Source organism: Paroedura picta, chromosome 1 (genome assembly GCF_049243985.1).
Source record: "Paroedura picta isolate Pp20150507F chromosome 1, Ppicta_v3.0, whole genome shotgun sequence".
NCBI lineage: Eukaryota > Metazoa > Chordata > Lepidosauria > Squamata > Gekkonidae > Paroedura > Paroedura picta.
This window is the reverse complement of record NC_135369.1, coordinates 11,414,205-11,433,216: the sequence shown is the minus strand read 5'-3', so window position 1 is coordinate 11,433,216 and position 19,012 is coordinate 11,414,205. Positions and strand designations below refer to the sequence as shown.

The following is a 19,012-nucleotide window of genomic DNA, read 5'->3' as shown; positions in this document are numbered from 1 at the left end:
CACTCCCATCACTTCCTGCCTGATCCTTTTTGTCTAGATATGCCGGGGATTGAACCTGGGACCTTGTGCATGCTGAAGAAGCTCTTCTGCTGAGCCTCCTCCTCCTCCTCCTCAATTCCCCTCTCCTTCCATCCCCCACCATCATTGACAACGTGGCCCTCCCCTTCCTAGAAAGCAGGCAATGCACGCTGCACATGCTCAGAGCCTTTTTCTTTTATTAATCTCCATATCCAAAGGCTGCGGTTCAGGAATCCGGGGAAGCCCTCCGTAGCCTTTCAGTCCCAGGGGCGAAGGCGTCACAGTGACTCTCGGAAGTGGGAGAGGGGAAGGTGTTTGGGAAGGGGGACGTCGTGAGACCCATCTCCGGTTGGCTGGCCCCTGTTTTTTTCACAAGCACTTCAGGAGGAAGGTGTTGCAGGCGGAGGCGCGGGGGCAGTCGCATAGCTTGCCGATGCGGGCACCTTTCTTGACAGCACACGGGTCGCCGAAGGAGCACTGCGAGGGAAAGCAGAGCGTTAAGACCAGTAAATCCATGAAATCGTCAGCCAAGAAATCAATTACATTCACAGTACTTTAACCGGGGATGGGGGGGATTGAACCAGGGACCCCCTGCGCACCAAGCTGATGCTGTACCACTGAGCCGCTGTCCTCTCATAAGAACCAGCTCTTGGCACATTTTGACACATTCTTCAGACTTTGCAAAGCTTCAGAATTGGTGCGATTGTGCAGAATGTGGTTGGGAACCTTCTTCTTCCTCCTCCTCCTCTCCATTTGCGTTTTCGCACTGGACTTGGCCCCGGTATTAGGGTTTTGATCGCGGAATGTTAAAATTAATGCTAGGGCTGTAAAATTAAGGGGTCTAGAAAGCAAAACATAACTTACAGGCGGGATCTGTCAGCCACAGTCATTATAGCCAGTAATGGAGCCTCCATGTGCCGTGTGGCTCTGAGTGGAAAATGCCACATACAAATGGGACATGACCACTGTTTCCCTGGAAGGTTGGGATTATCTTCACAAATCTTTTGAGACATTGGTTGGGGGTAGGAAATGTTTTTTGAGAAGGCAGTGCAGTATGGAGGTTGGTTCAGCCTCTTTTTTTACCATTGAGAAACTTTTGACACATTCTTCAGACTTTGGAAAGCTTCAGAATTGGTGCGATTGTGCAGAATGTGGTTGGGAAGCAGAGCTGTGGACACGCCCACCCAGGACCCCTCTCCTTCCCACTCCCCTCCAGGCCCATCATTGGCCATTTGGGGAGGGGGCGGGCAGATTGACATGGCCGTATATCGTCATATCACCCGATAAATTTTTAACAATTAAAAAAAATATATTAAAAATTAATTAACTTCCACAAGCAGGCGGCTTGTGTAGCCTGGAAATCCGGGGATTGCCTGGCAGCAAGGCAAGGGATGTTCGGAGGTGGCCTGCCTCCATGTTCTGACCACTTGCAATCTTTGGAAGAACACCACCCAAATCCCTGGAGGTCTCCCATCCAAATACGTGCCAGGGTCTGACGAGATGGGGGACTGGCTGGGGTATCCAGGTCAGGGCGGTAGGGGCTGTGGCTCAGTGGAAGAGCCTCTGCTCGGCATGCAGAAGGTCCCAAGTTCAATCCCCAGTGTCTCCAGTTAAAGGCAGCAGGTGATATGAAAGGCCTGAGACCCTGAAGAGACGCAACTAGCCTCAGTAGGGGCTGTAGAATGCAGAAAGGACCAGGTTCAATCCCCAGCATCTTCAATTGAAGAAGACCAGGCAGTCACTGGTGAGAAAGAACCTCGCCTGAGACTCTGCAGAGCAGCTGCCAGCCTGAGCGGGCGATACAGGTCTTGACAGCCCCAAGGAGGCCTCAGTGGAGGGCAGCTTCACGTGTGAAGTCAATCGGCAATGCCCCCCGCAGAGTGCTCCCCCCGCCTCTGCCCGTGTCTTCTGTTTCGTCTCCCGCCCCACAGCAGCAGCAGTCGCCTCCCCTACCCTGGGGACTTGGTTGAACTTCTTTTCCCACGTGGAGACGGTCTTATGCTGGAGTTTCTCCAGTACGTTCTGCAGTTCTGCCAGCTGCATCAGAGAGAAAATCAAAAGTTCCCGGGTTAGTAAGCCAGAAAGAGGCCCTGCCAGCCCGTTTGGCATGATGGGCGTGAGCTTTGCCCTCCGCGGTGAGAAGGGGCAGCTTGTCTGAAGTCATTTGTTAGTTACGTACTTAATTTATAGTTCGTCTTTCCTATGGAGACTCAAGGCGGATTACAGAATTATCCAAACTGCTGTTGCACCTGATCTAGAGCGTACGGCACGCAGCGTGGTGCGATGGAATCTGGGCATTTAAAAACCACAAAATCAAAACTAGAGAGGGATAAATTGAGGACAGTATAGTGTGGGCCCATAAAAAGCAACAGCATTGAACTGTAAAGTGGAAGAAGAGAGTAATGCAGTTATAAAAGGGGGAAAGGCAGTGTGATCTAACCCAATTAGAAGGTAAGCTAGGTTGGTAATTGGAGGAGAGACCACCAAGGAAGGCTCTGCAGAGGACGGCTGTGGCCAACCCCCTCTGCTTCTCGCTCACCTTGAAAGCCCCTTGCTGGGCTTGTTATATGCTGGAAGCTAAGCAGGGTCAGTACTTGGAGGAGAGATTACCAAGGAAGGTTCTGCAAAGGGGAGGACATGGCCAATAATCATGGTTCCTGTATATATTTGTGAAACAACCTGGGGAGGGTCGAACGTGTCTGGCTGACCAAGTTAGAATATGGCCAATCAGGGTGCAGCCAGCAAAGCTGCCTGCACCCTGATTGGTCCTGCCCCTGCAGCTCCTGCCCTCTGTCCCTGGACTCTAGCCTCTTTGCTCTTAGACGCGCCTCAGTGCCTGGAGCTAGCAGCAGGTAAGGGGAGAGGGCCCTGGGCAAAGGATGGTGGTAGAGGGCCTGCTAATGAGGGCGTCTTGGCCTGCTAGGCTGGGCCTGCTAATGAGGGCGTCTTGGCCTGTTAGGCTGGGCCTGCTAATGAGGGCGTCTTGGCCTGCTAGGCTGGGCCTGCTAATGAGGGCGTCTTGGACTGCTAGGCTGGGCCTGCTAATGAGGGCGTCTTGGCCTGCTAGGCTGGGCCTGCTAATGAGGGCCTCCCGGCCTGCTGACTGCCTGCTAAGGAGCGCTGTGAGCCTGCTAACGAGATGGCCAGTCCCGCCCCGCACCACTTGATCCAGCTGTAGCCCAAAGCCACCTTAAGCTGCCTGGCTGGGGGCCAGGGGAGGACACCCTTTCAAGGCCCGTTCTTAAGAACGGGCTATCATTCAAGGACTGTCCTACAGTGTGATTATTTTAGTACATTGTCAAACAGAATTGCCCACAAGTAAATTGAGCAGTAGAAACCTGGCCTTCGGGGAGGTGTGCCTGTACACTTCAGAACACCTTCCCCCAGGAGGACTCCCCCACTCCACCCCGGTCGCCCCAAGTCCCTGTTCCTTTAAGCACCAAAGAGGACCGCCTTCCTCCCACACTTAATGCCCTCCTGGAGTGGGATTCATCTATCTCCTACAGAGTCACTCCCGCCTAAGTGCTTTGATGATCTTCTGACGTGCATTAAGGATGTTACTTTTATCTGCTCGCTGCTTTTAGAAAATTGATATTCATTTGATCATTTATTCTGCCTTGAAGGCTGAAAGAGGTGGGACGCAATTAATTCCCAAGTGTCATCCCAGGCAGATCTGCCTCAAATCCTACTCAGGTCTGGGCAGTGGGGTTTACTTCTGGGAAAGCATTCAGCGGATCGCACGGTTAAATGCGTAGATAAAGGTAAAGGTATCCCCTGTGCAAGCACCGAGTCATGTCTGACCCTTGGGGTGACGCCCTCCAGCGTTTTCATGGCAGACTCAATACGGGGTGGTTTGCCAGTGCCTTCCCCAGTCGTTACCATTTACCCCCCAGCAAGCTGCGTACTCATTTTACCGACCTCGGAAGGATGGAAGGCTGAGTCAACCTTGAGCCGGCTGCTGGGATCGAACTCCCAGCCTCATGGGCAGACAGCTTCAGACAGCTTTTCTGCTGCCTTACCACTCTGCGCCACAAGAGGCTCTAAATGCGTAGATACATAACCTTATTCTGCTGGTTCAAGTGGAAGAGAGAAGAATTGAGGTGAGTAAGTTGCCATCTGACTTAGCCACTGTGATCCACATGACGGTCACCTTCAGGCTAGACTACTGTAACTTGCTCTGGGTGGGGTCGCCCTTGAAGCTGCTTCGGAAGTTTCAACTGGCCCAAAAAGCAGTTGCACAGGTGATTATGGGGACCTAATGAAGAGAGCATATTTAACCTGTGTTCTTCCAGCTGTGCTGGCTCCAGATTGAGGACTGGATCAGGGTCAAGATTTTGGTTCTCATCTTCAAAGCCCTAAACCGTCTGGGACCTTCACACCTACGGGACCTCCTCCTCCATTGTGTGCCCCCCCCAAGACGCTTAAGCTCTAGAAAGCAACATTTAAGATCCCCAGCCCCATATAGCAGGGGTAGTCAACCTGTGGTCCTCCAGATGTCCATGGACTACAATTCCCATGAGCCCCTGCCAGCGTTTGACTACCCCTGCCATAGAGGTTAAATTGGCCTCAACTAGGGCCAGGGGCTTTCTATCTTGGCCCCAGCCTGGTGGAACGCTCTACACAGCAAGATCAGGGCCCTGCAGGATCCAGGACAGTTTCACAGAGCTGCAAAATGGGGTTGGTCCGCTAGGCCTTTGCTTGAGGCCTGAAATAATACCAAAATTCTAGCCTCCCTGCTCAAAACACATCAAATTATCTCAGCTTTGAGCCCAGGGCCCATTCCACACACACTGTATAATACACTTTCAATGTACTCTTGCAGCTGGATTTTCCTGTGCGGAACTGGAAAACCTGCTTCTAAAGGGCATTGAAAGTGCATTATCCAATGTGTGCGGAATGGGCCCAGGATCCCCTTAAAGACTAGCAAGATTTTTGGTTAGTATGAGCCAAACTCCATCTTTCAGACATCTGAACTCAGCCGTTGTTATTCCCTGGCTGCAAATAAAGTTGGTTTAATGTGTCTCCCCTCCCCCCTCCTCCCCTTGGACCATGTAAATGAATTATATACTCCAGCCTTTTTCAACATTTTGACCATGGTGGAGCCCTTGAAATAAATTTCCAGGCTTTGAGGAGCACCGGAAGTGATGTCAACTGGCCATGCCTCTCTGCCACACCCCCGGAAGTGATGTACCATCTGGGGTGATGTCACCGCTTGTGTTAACAGGCAGGCTTGAAGAGGACTAGGGGGAGACTGGAGGTGGTTTAAGGCAGGGGTAGGTGGGCAGAAACCATGAGAGACCTCACCCGTGCTTGGGAGGGGGGGGGAGTCATGGAAACAGCCAATTCCCTGGCTTGTGGTTGAGTCCATTAAGGTGGGAGGGTGAGGGCCATGGACTCCCCATTGGGAATCCCTTGTGTAATCTCTTGTCTCAGCTTTTGAGAGCTCGTAGGGTGGAAGGTAACCCCAAAGTAACCATGTGACCGAAACAGTTCAGTGTCATGAGAGGAGTTAGGCCAGGGATTCCCAATAGTTTATCAGCTATTTGCTATTGATCTAGATCCCCTGGTGGCTTCAATGGATCCACATAGAGAAACCGTCAATGGGTAAGGTTGCAAACTGATGATACTGTAATCTTTGAAAGTAATATAAAGAATTCGAGCAAGATGTTGGCGGATAGGGTAGAAGGATTTGGCAATATTTCTGGTTATAAAATTTAGCATTGTTAAAAAGCTGAAGAAGAGAAGATGAGTTGGGTTTCTTTTACCCCGCATTTCGCTACCCAAAGTGGCTTACAAAGCGGCTTACAAAACACCTTCCTCTCCCCACAGCAGACACCCTGTGAGGTACGTGGGGCTGAGAGAGCTCGGAGAGAACTGCTCTGCAAGAATAGCTCTTGAGAGAACTGTGACTAGCTCAAGGCCACCCAGCCGGCTGCATGTGAAGGAGTAGGGAAATCCATTCCCGTTCTCCGTATTAGAGTCCATCGCTTTAAACCACTAAGCCGCACTGCGTGCTCCTGTACAAAACACAGTCTATAACAGGGGTAGTCAAACTGCGAACCTCCAGATGTCGATGGACTACAATTCCCATGAGCCCCTGCCAGCAAATGCTGGCAGGGGCTCATGGGAATTGTAGTCCATCGACATCTGGAGGGCTGCAGTTTGACCACCTCTGGTCTATAATTTAAACAGCCAAAGGTGCAAACATATCTGGAAACCATGTTTCTACAGTTCTTCATAGAAGCACCTAAACCTAATACAAAAGACAAATGTTCAAAGGTTAAAAAGCACAAATTATGTCCATAGGCAGGAACCAAACAAGACTTGGCGAATAGTCTTACCTCAGGCTAATGTGGTACAGTCCTGCACCACTAATGCTTGCCTTCCTCAGCCGAAGGCATCTTCCCCCAATGTATTTAGTTACTTGTTTGTTTGTTGTATTTATATACCACCCTCCCCGAAGGCTCGGAGCGGTTTACATGAAACAACGAAAAAGTACAGGTAATATAATACTGGTAACAGTAAGCCTCTTGTGGCGCAGAGTGGTAAGGCAGCCGTCTGACAGCTTTGCCCATGAGGCTGGGAGTTCAATCCCAGCAGCCGGCTCAAGGTTGACTCAGCCTCCCATCCTTCCGAGGTCGGTAAAATGAGTACCCAGCTTGCTGCTGGGGGGTAAACGGTAATGACTGGGGAAGGGAATGGCAAACCACCCCGTATTGAGTCTGCCATGAAAACGCTGGAGGGCGTCACCCCAAGGGTCAGACATGACTCAGTGCTTGCACAGGGGATACCTTTACCTTTACCCTTAACAGTAAGGTGGTAACAACAATAACATTAACATAATAACAATAACAATTAAAGGATGGTGAAACTGCAAAGAGCTTTAGCTTGACTTGCCTCTGGTGGAAGGTTCTTTGTGCAGGGCACAGCTGCCCACTGGAAGCAGGGCCAATCTGCCAGACCCGGCCCAGTTTACGGAATGACAAAGGGGGGCAGAGTTTAATTCCAACGTTGGGAGTATGATACAAATTCTCAAACTGTTTTGCTTGTTTTAAGCCTTGGCGGTCTCTCCAGGAACCCACCTTATAAAAGAAATGTGTTTTTTAAATTAAAAGATTAAAAGCCCAGCCTTGAATGAAGAACAGACCATAAAGAACAGACCACTGAGAGCTTAAATTAAGAATTTCCAGACTAGTGTTAAAAGATCAGATCCTTTATTAAAAGCCTATCAATATAAAGAGTCATCAAATTCCAACAGACTTATGGTGACCCCCATTCTAGCAAGGCCAATGAAAAACAGAAGGGGATTGGCCATGGCCTTCCTTGGTGGCCTCCCCTCCAAGTACTGACCCTGCTTAGCTTCCAACTTATAACAGCCCCAGCAAGCAGCTTCCAAGGCAAGCGAGAAGCAGAGGGGGTTGGCCATGATCTTCCTCTACAGAGCCTTCCTTGGTGGTCTCTCATCCAAGTACTGACCCTGAGTAGCCTCTGAGATCTGTCAAAATGGATCTGTTTACTGCCTTCTCTCTTTGTGAAAGGGGGCAGCAGTGTGTGGACTTGGTGCCTGAAAGGGAGCAATGAAGGTACCCGGCAAGCCAGAAGGGGAAGGGCATTCCACAGGTAAGGTGACAATCTTGAAATAACTTTTCTTCTCTTTGCTGCCCATCCTTCCCTCTGAAGGCGCCGCACAGAAGGTAGAGCTGCTGAATAGTAGAACGTATAAACATATAAACATAGAATCCTAGAGTTGGAAGGGACCTCCAGGGTTATCTAGACCAACCTCCTGCACCATGCAGGAACTCACAACTACCTGCCCACCCACGCGGACCCCAATTCCATCCCCAAGTGATTCTCCCCTCAGCATAAATCTCCAGAATCCAGCCTGGCCTGCAGGAAATTCTCCTATCATTCCCCAGTGCCGATCAGCAATTCCCTGGAAGGGCCACAAGAGACAAACACTGGCACATCCCTTCCTGCCCAAGTTCATAAAATCTGCCTAAGTTCATAAAATCAGCATCTCTTTCAGATGACTCTCTAGCCTCTGCTTCAAATCCTACAAAGAAGGAGAACCCACCACCTCCCACGAAAGCTGAGGAACTGCTCTAACTGTCAGGAACTTATTCCGGATGTTTTGCCAAAAATCCTTTTGAATTAATTTAAACCATTAGTTCTGGTCCAGCCTTCAGGGAGGAAGTGATTGCTCAAGCGCCCAGGTGCCAATTCCGGGCTTTCAAAGAAAGAACCAGCACTTTGAATTGCATTGGATCCAAATGGGCAGCCCACTGAAATCTTCCAGCTCTAGAGGGATACAATCTGTCTCCCGGCCTCCTGCCCCTGACGGTAGTCCGGCCGCTTCATTTCGGACGTGCTGAAATTTCCGGACCATTTTCAAAGGCAGCTGCACAGAGGCTGGGAGAGGTTAGCTCATCCTGAGTCAGCCGGCTGGCTTCATGTCTGAGATGGATTTGCCTGTCTTCTGGCCGGGCTCCAGTAGTCTATTATCATCAATCTGTCCAAGCAGCTCCTGTCCTTCAAGGAGATAGGAGGCCCATTTCCCTAAGTGGACTCAAACAGCTCAAGTGAGAGTCCTTTCTACTTGTCCTGAGTTCAATCTCCGGCACCTCTAAAGAGAGAGAAGAGGCCGGTGGGCTGTGAACCCTGCTGGCTTAATGCAAAATGAAATGAAAGACAAAAGAAGAGCTGTTCCTTGTTTTGTACCCCGGTGTTTACTACTCAAAGGAGTCTCAAAGCATCTTACAGTCATCTGCCTTTTCCGTCCCTGCAACAGCCACTCCGTGAGGGAGGTGGAGGTGAGAGAGCTCTGAGAGAACTGGGACTGGCCCAAGGTCACCCAGCTGGCCTCATGTGGCTCAATCGCTGACCCTTCATCTCCCCACAGCAGCCGACTAATGAGACAGGTGAGAGAACTCAGAGAGAACTGGGACTGGCCCAAAGTCACACATCGAGTCTTGTGCATCTCAAAGTAACTGACTATCACCTTCTTCTCCCCACCACAGACACCATGTGAGGCTGGTGGGGCTGAGAGAGCTCTGAGAGAACTGGGACTGACCCAAAGTCACCCAGCAGGCTTCATGTGTCTCAAGATGGCTTCCGATTGCCTTCCTCTCCCCACAGCAGGCACATGTGAGGTACGTGAGGCTGAGAGAGCGCAGAGAGAACTGGGACTGGCCCAAGTTCACTCAGCAGCCATGTCTGAGGATTTAAAGCACCATAAGAAGCCATTATGGGATGGATGGGGCAACTCCTTCATAGGTCAGCTTTCTACATTCTCCCCCCTCTTATGTCTAAGGGGAGGAAACAGGAAACAGCTCCCAATAAGCAAACATATCTGGGTGTTTAAAGTCTGATCCAAAAAAGTGTGAATGCCATTGGATGGACATCAGCTGTGCAGTGCCCTATGGGCACTTCAGCCCATCCTGCCCCTTTATGCTTCCCTCAGCCAACTCAGGAAGCTGCCTTACATTGAATATACCTTTGTCTATCAAGGACAGTTTTGTCAACTCAAGAGGGCTTCCCCATCCCCTCCAATCTAATCCTTCTAACTGGAGAAGCCAGGGATTGAACCGAGGACCTTCTGCACTCCAAGCAGAGGCTCTCCCACTGAAACACAGTCCTGACTCAGACCGGCAGTGGCTTTCCAGTGTCCTGGGTAGAGGGTGCATGACATTCGCTATTATCTGGTCCTTCTAACTAGAGACACCGGGATTGAACTGGGTACCTTCTGCATGCCAAGCATATGATCTCTCCTTTCCTCCGCCCATCTGTTTTGCAGAATTGGCACCTGCCCTCTGCCAGGAGTGGCATCCTTGGCTCATTTTGTCCCCCTCTAAACATCCTGTCCCTTTTCCAGGGTTTTTTCTTGTGGGGAGAAGACGGGGAGGTGAATCTCCACAACTGTGGGACTCCTTCAAGCAGCGAAAAGCTGGGTATAAAAACCACAGCTCTTCTTCTTCTTCCCCTTATGAGGTGGCATGTCCCAGGGGGGCCATCAGCACAGATAAAGTTGGGCACAAGGATCCCAGCGAACCCACGTTTACTCACCAGCTCCTTCTCGTGCGCCCGGAACGAATGCTTGGAAGGAAACTCCTGGGGCGGACGAGCGGCCACGTCAAAACCTCCGTGAGCTGCCCAGAGCAGTAAAAAAAGCAGGACCACAGAACCCAAGTGGGACCCCCTCATAGTGGCCGGCATTCCGGGAAACACAACTGAGACCAACTGGGAGCTGTCCGCGGTGCTGAAAGGTGAGTCCCGTCTGCTTCCGACTGAGCTTGGCTCAACAGCCACAACTGAGAGCAACTGGGAGCTGTCCTTGGTGCTGAAGGATGAGTCCTGACTTCCGTCTGCCTCCGACTGAGCTTCGCAAAACAGCCTTAATCTGCCAGCATCTCACCCAGCTGGCTGTGGGAGGGGCCTCCTCTCTAGCCCCGCCTCCTCCCCACCCAGGGGTGCCTGTCCACAGCCGACGGAGGCAGAAACATCGGGGCGGAAAGCTGGGCGCGAGAGAGGAGTCAGCCAGCCCCTCGGGGTGCTTTTCGCGTGGGGGCTGCAGGACAAATCTTGATGAGCAAGAGGTGGGCATTTGGCAGAAGGAGGAGAGGTGCGAAAAGAGAGCGCAGATCTTCATCCATCATCACGGGCCAGACCCAGCAACTGCCCCGAGCAAGAACTCTTCAGGAAGACTCTTCATCTCTGTCCAATTATCTTGCACTCTCCCTGGGTTGTGATCGCTGCAAATCTAATTACAGGCAAGTTTTGCTTATTGGGAGAATTAATCACTCCAGCAGGACATTTTCAGGGCTCAGTAGCACTTTGCAGATTTTTACGGAGTCCTGCTTTGGCCGTGGGTCTTTCTAACCTCTCCCCATCCCATTCTGAGTGGGGGAGCGATCCTACAGAGAGGTAGGTTGGCCTGATCCATGTTGAAATTAAGGGGATTGTTCTTGAGTCCCATTTCTACATGCAGCTGCCTTGTACTGGATTAGACCCTCAAAGAATCATAGAATCATAGAGTTGGAAGGGACCTCCTGGGTCATCTAGGCCAACCCAATACACTATGCAGGACACTCACAACCCTATCGCTCATCCATTGTAACCTGCCACCCCCTTGAGGCTTCACAGAATCAGCTTCTCTGTTTAAAAATCTCCAAAGATGGAGAACCCACCACCTCCCGAGGAAGCCTGTTCCACTGAGAAACCGCTCTGACTGTCAGGAACTTCTTCCGGATGTTGAGATGGAATTTTTGCATTAATTTCATCCCATTGGTTCTTGTCCATCCCTCTGGGGCCAGAGAGAACAATTCTGCTCCATCCTCTATATGGCTGCCTTTTAAATATTTGAAGATTTTTAATACTTGAAGATCTCGGTCTATTAAAGTCTGAATTGTATGCTCAGGCTAGCAGTAGCTCTCCAGGGTCTCAGACTGAGATCTTTCCCATCTCTTCCAGCCCGGTCCCTTTCAGTGGAAGTGCCAGGGATTGAACTAGGGACCTTCTGTGTACAAAGCAGATCTTCTGCCACTGAGCCACAGGCTGTCCCATCCATGTGGATGGAGATTCTGCTGGAGAATTTCTGCATAGCTCCTGTCCACGTGCAAAGTGCTTTCTGCCTTTTCCCTCATTCCCATCCGTTCCTCTTCTTTCCTTTATTTCTTGCATATGCTGAAGGCACTTAAAGGGGTCTGGTACTATGTTCCGGTATGGCTTGTTAACTTTTTATTTAAGAAGCTGTTATAAAACACTCCCTCGGTATGTGACTGTAGATCCCACTCTTGAAGCATTACACAATTCATTAGTTGACATCACGTGGCAAGACAACCCCTCCTGGCCATGGTGACTGAGGGAACCTCCTCATCCAGAGGCAGTTAACCTATGAATCAAGTTCAGGGGAAGGCCTTGGTCTCCCTGCCCTGTTGCTGGCCCTGCAGAATGACTGACTGTTTCTGTGTCTGTTGTGGCGAGAGCTGTTCTTCTGGTCAGGGAAGAACTCCCCGTCCTTCTTTGCACAAGAGAGATCTTTCCCACCCTCCCTATCTGCGCTGGCAGCACATTCCTGGTGTCTCGCGAGTAAACCTTTGCTTCCACCACAACTAGCAAGGGGAAGGTGTGGAGCTGATCTTTGCCAGGTTGCTTCGATGCCCTTCATGTTTTGGCACTGCTAATCCCACCAGCATCCTGAAGTGTGTGTCTCATTATTTTTTACGCCTAACTGGATTTCCTGATGAGTTACGCCTGCCAAAATCAACAATATCTTCTTGCGCACATCCTGGCAGCTATTATAGAGTTGGAAGGGACCTCCAGGGTAATCTAGGCCAACCCCCTGCAGAGTGCAGGAAAAATTCATGATTTTAGGAAGGGGAAGGGCTGTGTCTCAACGGCGGAAGGTCCCAGGTACAATCCCCAGCATTGGCAGCTAAAAAGAGCTCTCCAAGCGGCTGATGTGGAAGACCTCCCTGCATGAGACCCCGGACTGCCTAAACAAAGCTGAAGTGGGTGGACCAAGGGCTACAGAGTGGCTTCTTCTGATCTGACTGGAAAGGAAAGTCATAGAGGGAACACAACTGGGGAGGCACAAAGAGGTTTAATAAGAATATATGATGTAAGGTAGGAAGAGCCCTGCTGGGTCAGACCAGGGAGGGTCCATCCAGTCCAGCCAGTTCCTTTGGAAGGCTGTGGCCTCCTCTTGATGTTACCCCACTTTTCATTCCCCACGGGAGGAATCTCAAAGTGGTTTACAATCGCCGTCCCTTCCTCTTCCCGCAACAGACTCTCTGTGAGGTAGAGAGAGCTCTGAGAGAAGTGTTCTGCGAGAACAGTTCTGAAAGAGCCGCGACTGGCCTGAGGTCATCCAGCAGGTCGCATGGGAAGGCTTTCCAGATTAGAGGCCATCACTCTTAACCACGACACCACCCTGGCTCTCAAAGAGAGAGCGAGAGAGCTCTGAGAGAGCTCTGAGAGAGCGGTGACTGGTCCCAGCAGCCTTAGTGGGGAAGAGGAGGTGGGGAAATTAAAAGGAGGGGGAAAGGCCGCACATGTCATCCAAAGAGTGGGAATAAAGGGGAGAGATGAGGATCCCAGGGTTGTAACAATACACACCAAAGATTTCCGGGACCTCATCAATATACCTTCCTTCATGGTTGGCTTCTCTGCATTCCCTGCCCCGCAGGAAGGGGTGTTTGCAGGGCTCTCTCTCTCTCTCCCTCTCTGACTGACTCATCCGCAGGGAAGGAGGAGCTCCTGCCAGGAGGATGAGGATATTAATCCTAATTCCCCAGTCAGAAAATGGGATTACAATCCAGCCATTGCTTATGTAACCCTCCACGTGTCAGTGGCACGCCGGAGAGGGGGCCTGGAAACAGATCAGGGCTCCATTGGGGAAGGCTCCGGCAGAGGATACCTGCTGGACAGGTTGCAACCTTCACTCCTGTTGGCAGGACAGTGGCCTCTTGACGGAGGCAAGCAGGAATTCAACTGGTGGAGCTCTTTGACCCAGCGTGGAATTGCAGCGATGGGAGAAAGCTTCACCTGTTGAGGCTGGGCTGGACTGGCCACTGGGAAAGTCACAAAAGCCCTGCGGGGATCAAAAGAACCCCGTTTGTTCCCCGATTGTGGTGTATTGTCAGCCTTTCCTCACAGGGTGGGTCCCCAAGCCCCGGCTCATCCTCGTTGCTCTCCTCTGCCCACTCTCAATTATATACTATACAAAAGATAGGGGACGTTGAGTAGAGTTCTTTCACTCTTTGCTTAGGCCTTTTGTAGCCTTGCTCAATGCACAAGGGGCCAGCCTCCTGCAGGGGGGCCACAATCCTAGAAGGTTGTGAACGGCAGCTCTAGCACACACCAGCTATTCTATGCTAACCCCAAATATCCCTTCAAGTTGACAAAGAAACTGGAGAATATAGAATCATAGAGTTGGAAGGGGCCTCCAAGGTCATCTAGTCTAACCCAAATGCAGGAACTCACAACTACCTGCTCACCCACAGTGAACCCAATTTCATGCCCAAGTGATCCCCCCCAAAAAAAAATATCTCCAGAATCCAGCCTGGCCTGGAGGGAATTCACCTAACATCCCACAGTGGCAATCAGCAATTCCCTGAGTATGCAAGGAAGGGCTACAAGAGACAAACACTGGCACATCCCTTCCTGCCCACCCACTCACAAACTGCCTAAGTTCACAGAATCAGCATTTCTGTCAGATGACTATCCGGCCTCTACTTCCAAAGAAGGAGAACTTCCAAAGAAGGAGATGTCAAAATTGTACCCAGTTGCCAATATAATTTCATGGATGCTGAGTAAGCAAAGAGGACCTTAAGTACAACCTGCTCTGGGGATGGATCAGGGGTCACTGGGGGAGTGCAGGGGGAGGAAGCTGTGGATTTCCGGGGTCAGTCTAGATGACCATTGGGGGAACCTTCCGGCTCAGTGTTTCTAAGTCTCTTGTGGCACCAGGCAGAGATCAGCTGGACGGAGACAAACCACTTGCACCTCAGTGGATTCTCATGCTCTCTGTGGCTGGCAGTGTCAAATCCACATTAAACATAACGTCAAGAGTTTAGGACAACGGTGGATGTTAGTCTGGATGGATGACCTTGGGCCGGTCACAGTTCTCTTAGGACCGTTCTTGCAGAGCAGTTCTGTCAGAGCTCTTTCAGGCCCCATCGACTTCAGATGGTGCTGCTTGTGGGGAGAGACAGGGTAGGTGGCCGTCAGCTGCTTTGGGACTCCTTCGGGTGGTGAAAAGCGACATAGAAAAACCCATCCCTCCTCGCTTCTTTCCTTTATCAGCTTAGCCTCCCTACCTCGCAGGGCTCTTGTGAGGATAAAGTGGAGGAGAGCCATCAAGGCTGCTCTGAACTCCTGGGAGGAACGGCAGGATAAACGCTGCTGCGCCAGCACGGGGTGTCTCATTAACGTCTTTGATGTCGCTGCTTTTGCATATCAAAGAGGGCTGCAGCAGCACAGAAACTCAGCTCGTAAAAATACTTTGCATAATTGCACAGTTGCACAGAGAAGATTTGGGGCCTTGCTGGAGTCCTGGATGGCCCAGGGTAGTCTGAGATCTCGTAAGCGAAACAAGTTTGGGCCTGCTTAGTGCTTGGACTTTAATTCGTTTTTCTTTTAAAGATACTTTGGGTCTGCTTCATAATGAGCAGAGAAGCCGCGCGCAAATATTGAAAAGGAATAAAGGGAATTTGCTGGGAGGGTTTCGCCTCTGCAGCGGACAACAGGCGACGGGAAAATAAAGGTTGAGAGTAGAATATTATCAGCGCTTTTTAACCGGGGCACAATTGCAGGGAACGTAAGAAGCCAGGAAGAGCTGGGCTGATGAGGCCAGGGGTGCCTGCAAGACTCTTTGGCGATCCACAGGGCCTGCAAAATGGAGCTCTTTCGCTAGGCTTATGGTTGAGGCTGGGGCAGAGAGAAAGATCTGATTGGGTCCCCGATGATAAGCTGCAGTTTACTATGCGTCACCTGTGCCCCCTCGTCCTACTTCCTCTGTCAGATATTGCTGGGGGGTTTGGAGGGTGGGTTTCTCCACTGTGTTCTTTGGGATTTTTGACTTCTTGTTATGACTTTTATGTCCTAGTGAGTTTTAAGGTAAAGGTAAAGGTATCCCCTGTGCAAGCACCGAGTCATGCCTGACCCTTGGGGTGACGCCCTCTAGCGTTTTCATGGCAGACTCAATACGGGGTGGTTTGCCAGTGCCTTTCCCAGTCATTACCGTTTACCCCCCGCAAACAAGCTGGGAACTCATTTTACTGACCTCGGAAGGATGGAAGGCTGAGTTGACCTTGAGCCAGCTGCTGGGGTTGAACTCCCAACCTCATGGGCAGAGCTTCAGACAGCATGTCTGCTGCTTACCAATCTGGGGCTTTATTATGGACAATTGTACCCCGCCACGAGCCGGTTCCAGGATTGGCGGGAAATAAACTGAAATAATAATAAGAAAAAGAAGAACACAGGAGAGCCCTGCTGGGTCAGACCAGGGAGGGTCCCTCCAGTCCAGCCTCCTGCCTCACACAGGGGCCAGCCAGTCCCTCTGCAGGGCCAGCAACAGGGCAGGGAGGCCGAGCCTTCCCCTCATAAGGACACAAGAGAGCCCTGCTGGGTCAGACCAGGGAGGGTCCCTCCAGTCCAGCCTCCTGCCTCACACAGGGGCCAGCCAGTCCCTCTGCAGGGCCAGCCACAGGGCAGGGAGGCCGAGGCCTTCCCCTCATAAGGACACAGGAGAGCCCTGCTGGGTCAGACCAGGGAGGGCCCCTCCAGTCCAGCCTCCTGCCTCACCCAGGGGCCAGCCAGTCCCTCTGCAGGGCCAGCAACAGGGCAGGGAGGCCGAGGCCTTCCCCTCATAAGGACACAGGAGAGCCCTGCTGGGTCAGACCAGGGAGGGTCCCTCCAGTCCAGCCTCCTGCCTCACCCAGGGGCCAGCCAGTCCCTCTGCAGGGCCAGCAACAAGGCAGGGAGGCCGAGGCCTTCCCCTCATAAGGACACAGGAGAGCCCTGCTGGGACAGACCAGGGAGAGTCCCTCCAGTCCAGCCTCCTGCCTCACCCAGGAACCAGCCAGTCCCTCTGCAGGGCCAGCAACAGGGCAGGGAGGCCGAGGCCTTCCCCTCATAAGGACACAGGAGAGCCCTGCTGGGTCAGACCAGGGAGAGTCCCTCCAGTCCAGCCTCCTGCCTCACACAGGGGCCAGCCAGTCCCTCTGCAGGGCCAGCAACAGGGCAGGGAGGCCGAGGCCTTCCCCTCATAAGGACACAGGAGAGCCCTGCTGGGTCAGACCAGGGAGGGTCCCTCCAGTCCAGCCTCCTGCCTCACACAGAGGCCAGCCAGTCCCTCTGCAGGGCCAGCAACAGGGCAGGGAGGCCGAGGCCTTCCCCTCCTAAGGACACAGGAGAGCCCTGCTGGGTCAGACCAGGGAGGGTCCCTCCAGTCCAGCCTCCTGCTGCACACAGGGGCCAGCCAGTCCCTCTGCAGGGCCAGCAACAGGGCAGGGAGGCCGAGGCCTTCCCCTCATAAGGACACAGGAGAGCCCTGCTGGGTCAGACCAGGGAGGTCCCTCCAGTCCAGCCTCCTGCCTCACACAGAGGCCAGCCAGTCCCTCTGCAGGGCCAGCAACAGGGCAGGGAGGCCGAGGCCTTCCCCTCATAAGGACACAGGAGAGCCCTGCTGGGTCAGACCAGGGAGGGTCCCTCCAGTCCAGCCTCCTGCCTCACCCAGGGGCCAGCCAGTCCCTCTGCAGGGCGAGGAACAGGGCAGGGAGGCCGAGCCTTCCCCTCATAAGGACACAAGAGAGCCCTGCTGGGTCAGACCAGGGAGGGTCCCTCCAGTCCAGCCTCCTGCGTCACATAGGGGCCAGCCAGTCCCTCTGCAGGGCCAGCAACAGGGCAGGGAGGCCGAGGCCTTCCCCTCATAAGGACACAGGAGAGCCCTGCTGGGTCAGACCAGGGAGTGTCCCTCCAGTCCAGCCTCCTGCCTCACACAGGGGCCAGCCAGTCCCTCTGCAGGGCGAGGAACAGGGCAGGGAGGCCGAGCCTTCCCCTCATAAGGACACAGGAAAGCCCTGCTGGGTCAGACCAGGGAGGGCCCATCCAGTCCAGCCTCCTGCCTCACCCAGGGGCCAGCCAGTCCCTCTGCAGGGCCAGCGACAGGGCAGGGAGGCCGAGGCCTTCCCCTCATAAGGACACAGGAGAACCCTGCTGGGTCAGATCAGGGAGGGTCCCTCCAGTCCAGCCTCCTGCCTCACCCAGGGGCCAGCCAGTCCCTCTGCAGGGCCAGCAACAGGGCAGGGAGGCCGAGGCCTTCCCCTCATAAGGACACAGGAGAGCCCTCCTGGGTCAGACCAGGGAGGGTCCCTCCAGTCCAGCCTCCTGCCTCACTCAGGGGCCAGCCAGTCCCTCTGCAGGGCCAGCAACAGGGCAGGGAGGCCGAGGCCTTCCCCTCATAAGGACACAGGAGAGCCCTGCTGGGTCAGATCAGGGAGGGTCCCTCCAGTCCAGCCTCCTGCCTCACCCAGGGGCCAGCCAGTCCCTCTGCAGGGCCAGCAACAGGGCAGGGAGGCCGAGGCCTTCCCCTCATAAGGACACAGGAGAGCCGTGCTGGGTCAGACCAGGGAGGTCCCTCCAGTCCAGCCTCCTGCCTCACACAGGGGCCAGCCAGTCCCTCTGCAGGGCCAGCAACAGGGCAGGGAGGCCGAGGCCTTCCACTCATAAGGACACAGGAGAGCCCTGCTGGGTCAGACCAGGGAGGGTGCCTCCAGTCCAGCCTCCTGCCTCACCCAGGGGCCAGCCAGTCCCTCTGCAGGGCCAGCAATAGGGCAGGGAGGCCAAGGCCTTCCCCTCATAAGGACACAGGAGAGCCCTGCTGGGTCAGACCAGGGAAGGTCCCTCCAGTCCAGCCTCCTGCCTCACCCAGGGGCCAGCCAGTCCCTCTGCAGGGCCAGCAACAGGGCAGGGAGGCCGAGGCCTTCCCCTCCTAAGGACACAGGAGAGCCCTGCTGGGTCAGACCAGGGAGGGTCCCTCCAGTCCAGCCTCCAGCCTCACCCAGGGGCCAGCCACAGGGCAGGGAGGCCGAGGCCTTCCGAATGAGAAAGTTCCCTTTAGTCTTCATGGCTTGTGGCTCCCGAGAGGCCTCTCCTCCGCAGAGGTGAGTAATCCCTTTGAAAGTGGACTATTCCTTTGGCCACATCCTCTGACAGCAATTTCCACATGCTAATTACTATGGGCCCCTGGTTTTCCCTCTACCTGGCCCGCATTGCAGTGTTGTTGTGAGGCGGAAACAGGGACGAGGAGGAAGGGATTGTGTCTGCCTCTCCAGGATCCTTAGTGGGAGGGCAGGAGAGGCTGGATGGAAAAAAGTTGTCTCGTCTGGAGTCCTTCCTGTCCCTTCCCTTGGGAAATAACGTCATCTTGGCGGCTGGGTCTGCCGGCCGATCACTCCTTCTTCACCCGCTCCCCCTCCCTGGTAATCGACACCGA

General features: G+C 53.2%; 1 protein-coding gene across 1 annotated transcript; it reads right to left on the bottom strand.

Moving 5' to 3' along the window:
• Positions 1-192: 192 nt before the first annotated feature.
• On the bottom strand, positions 193-10,880 carry LOC143829870 (cocaine- and amphetamine-regulated transcript protein-like). Its single transcript, XM_077321403.1, has 3 exons — positions 10,081-10,880; positions 1,972-2,055; positions 193-495 (listed from the first exon to the last, which is right to left on the bottom strand). Exons 1-3 carry the CDS (start codon positions 10,228-10,230, stop codon positions 388-390), a joined length of 342 nt encoding a protein of 113 aa, XP_077177518.1. The 5' UTR covers positions 10,231-10,880; the 3' UTR covers positions 193-387.
• Between the last annotated feature and the right edge of the window lie 8,132 nt (positions 10,881-19,012).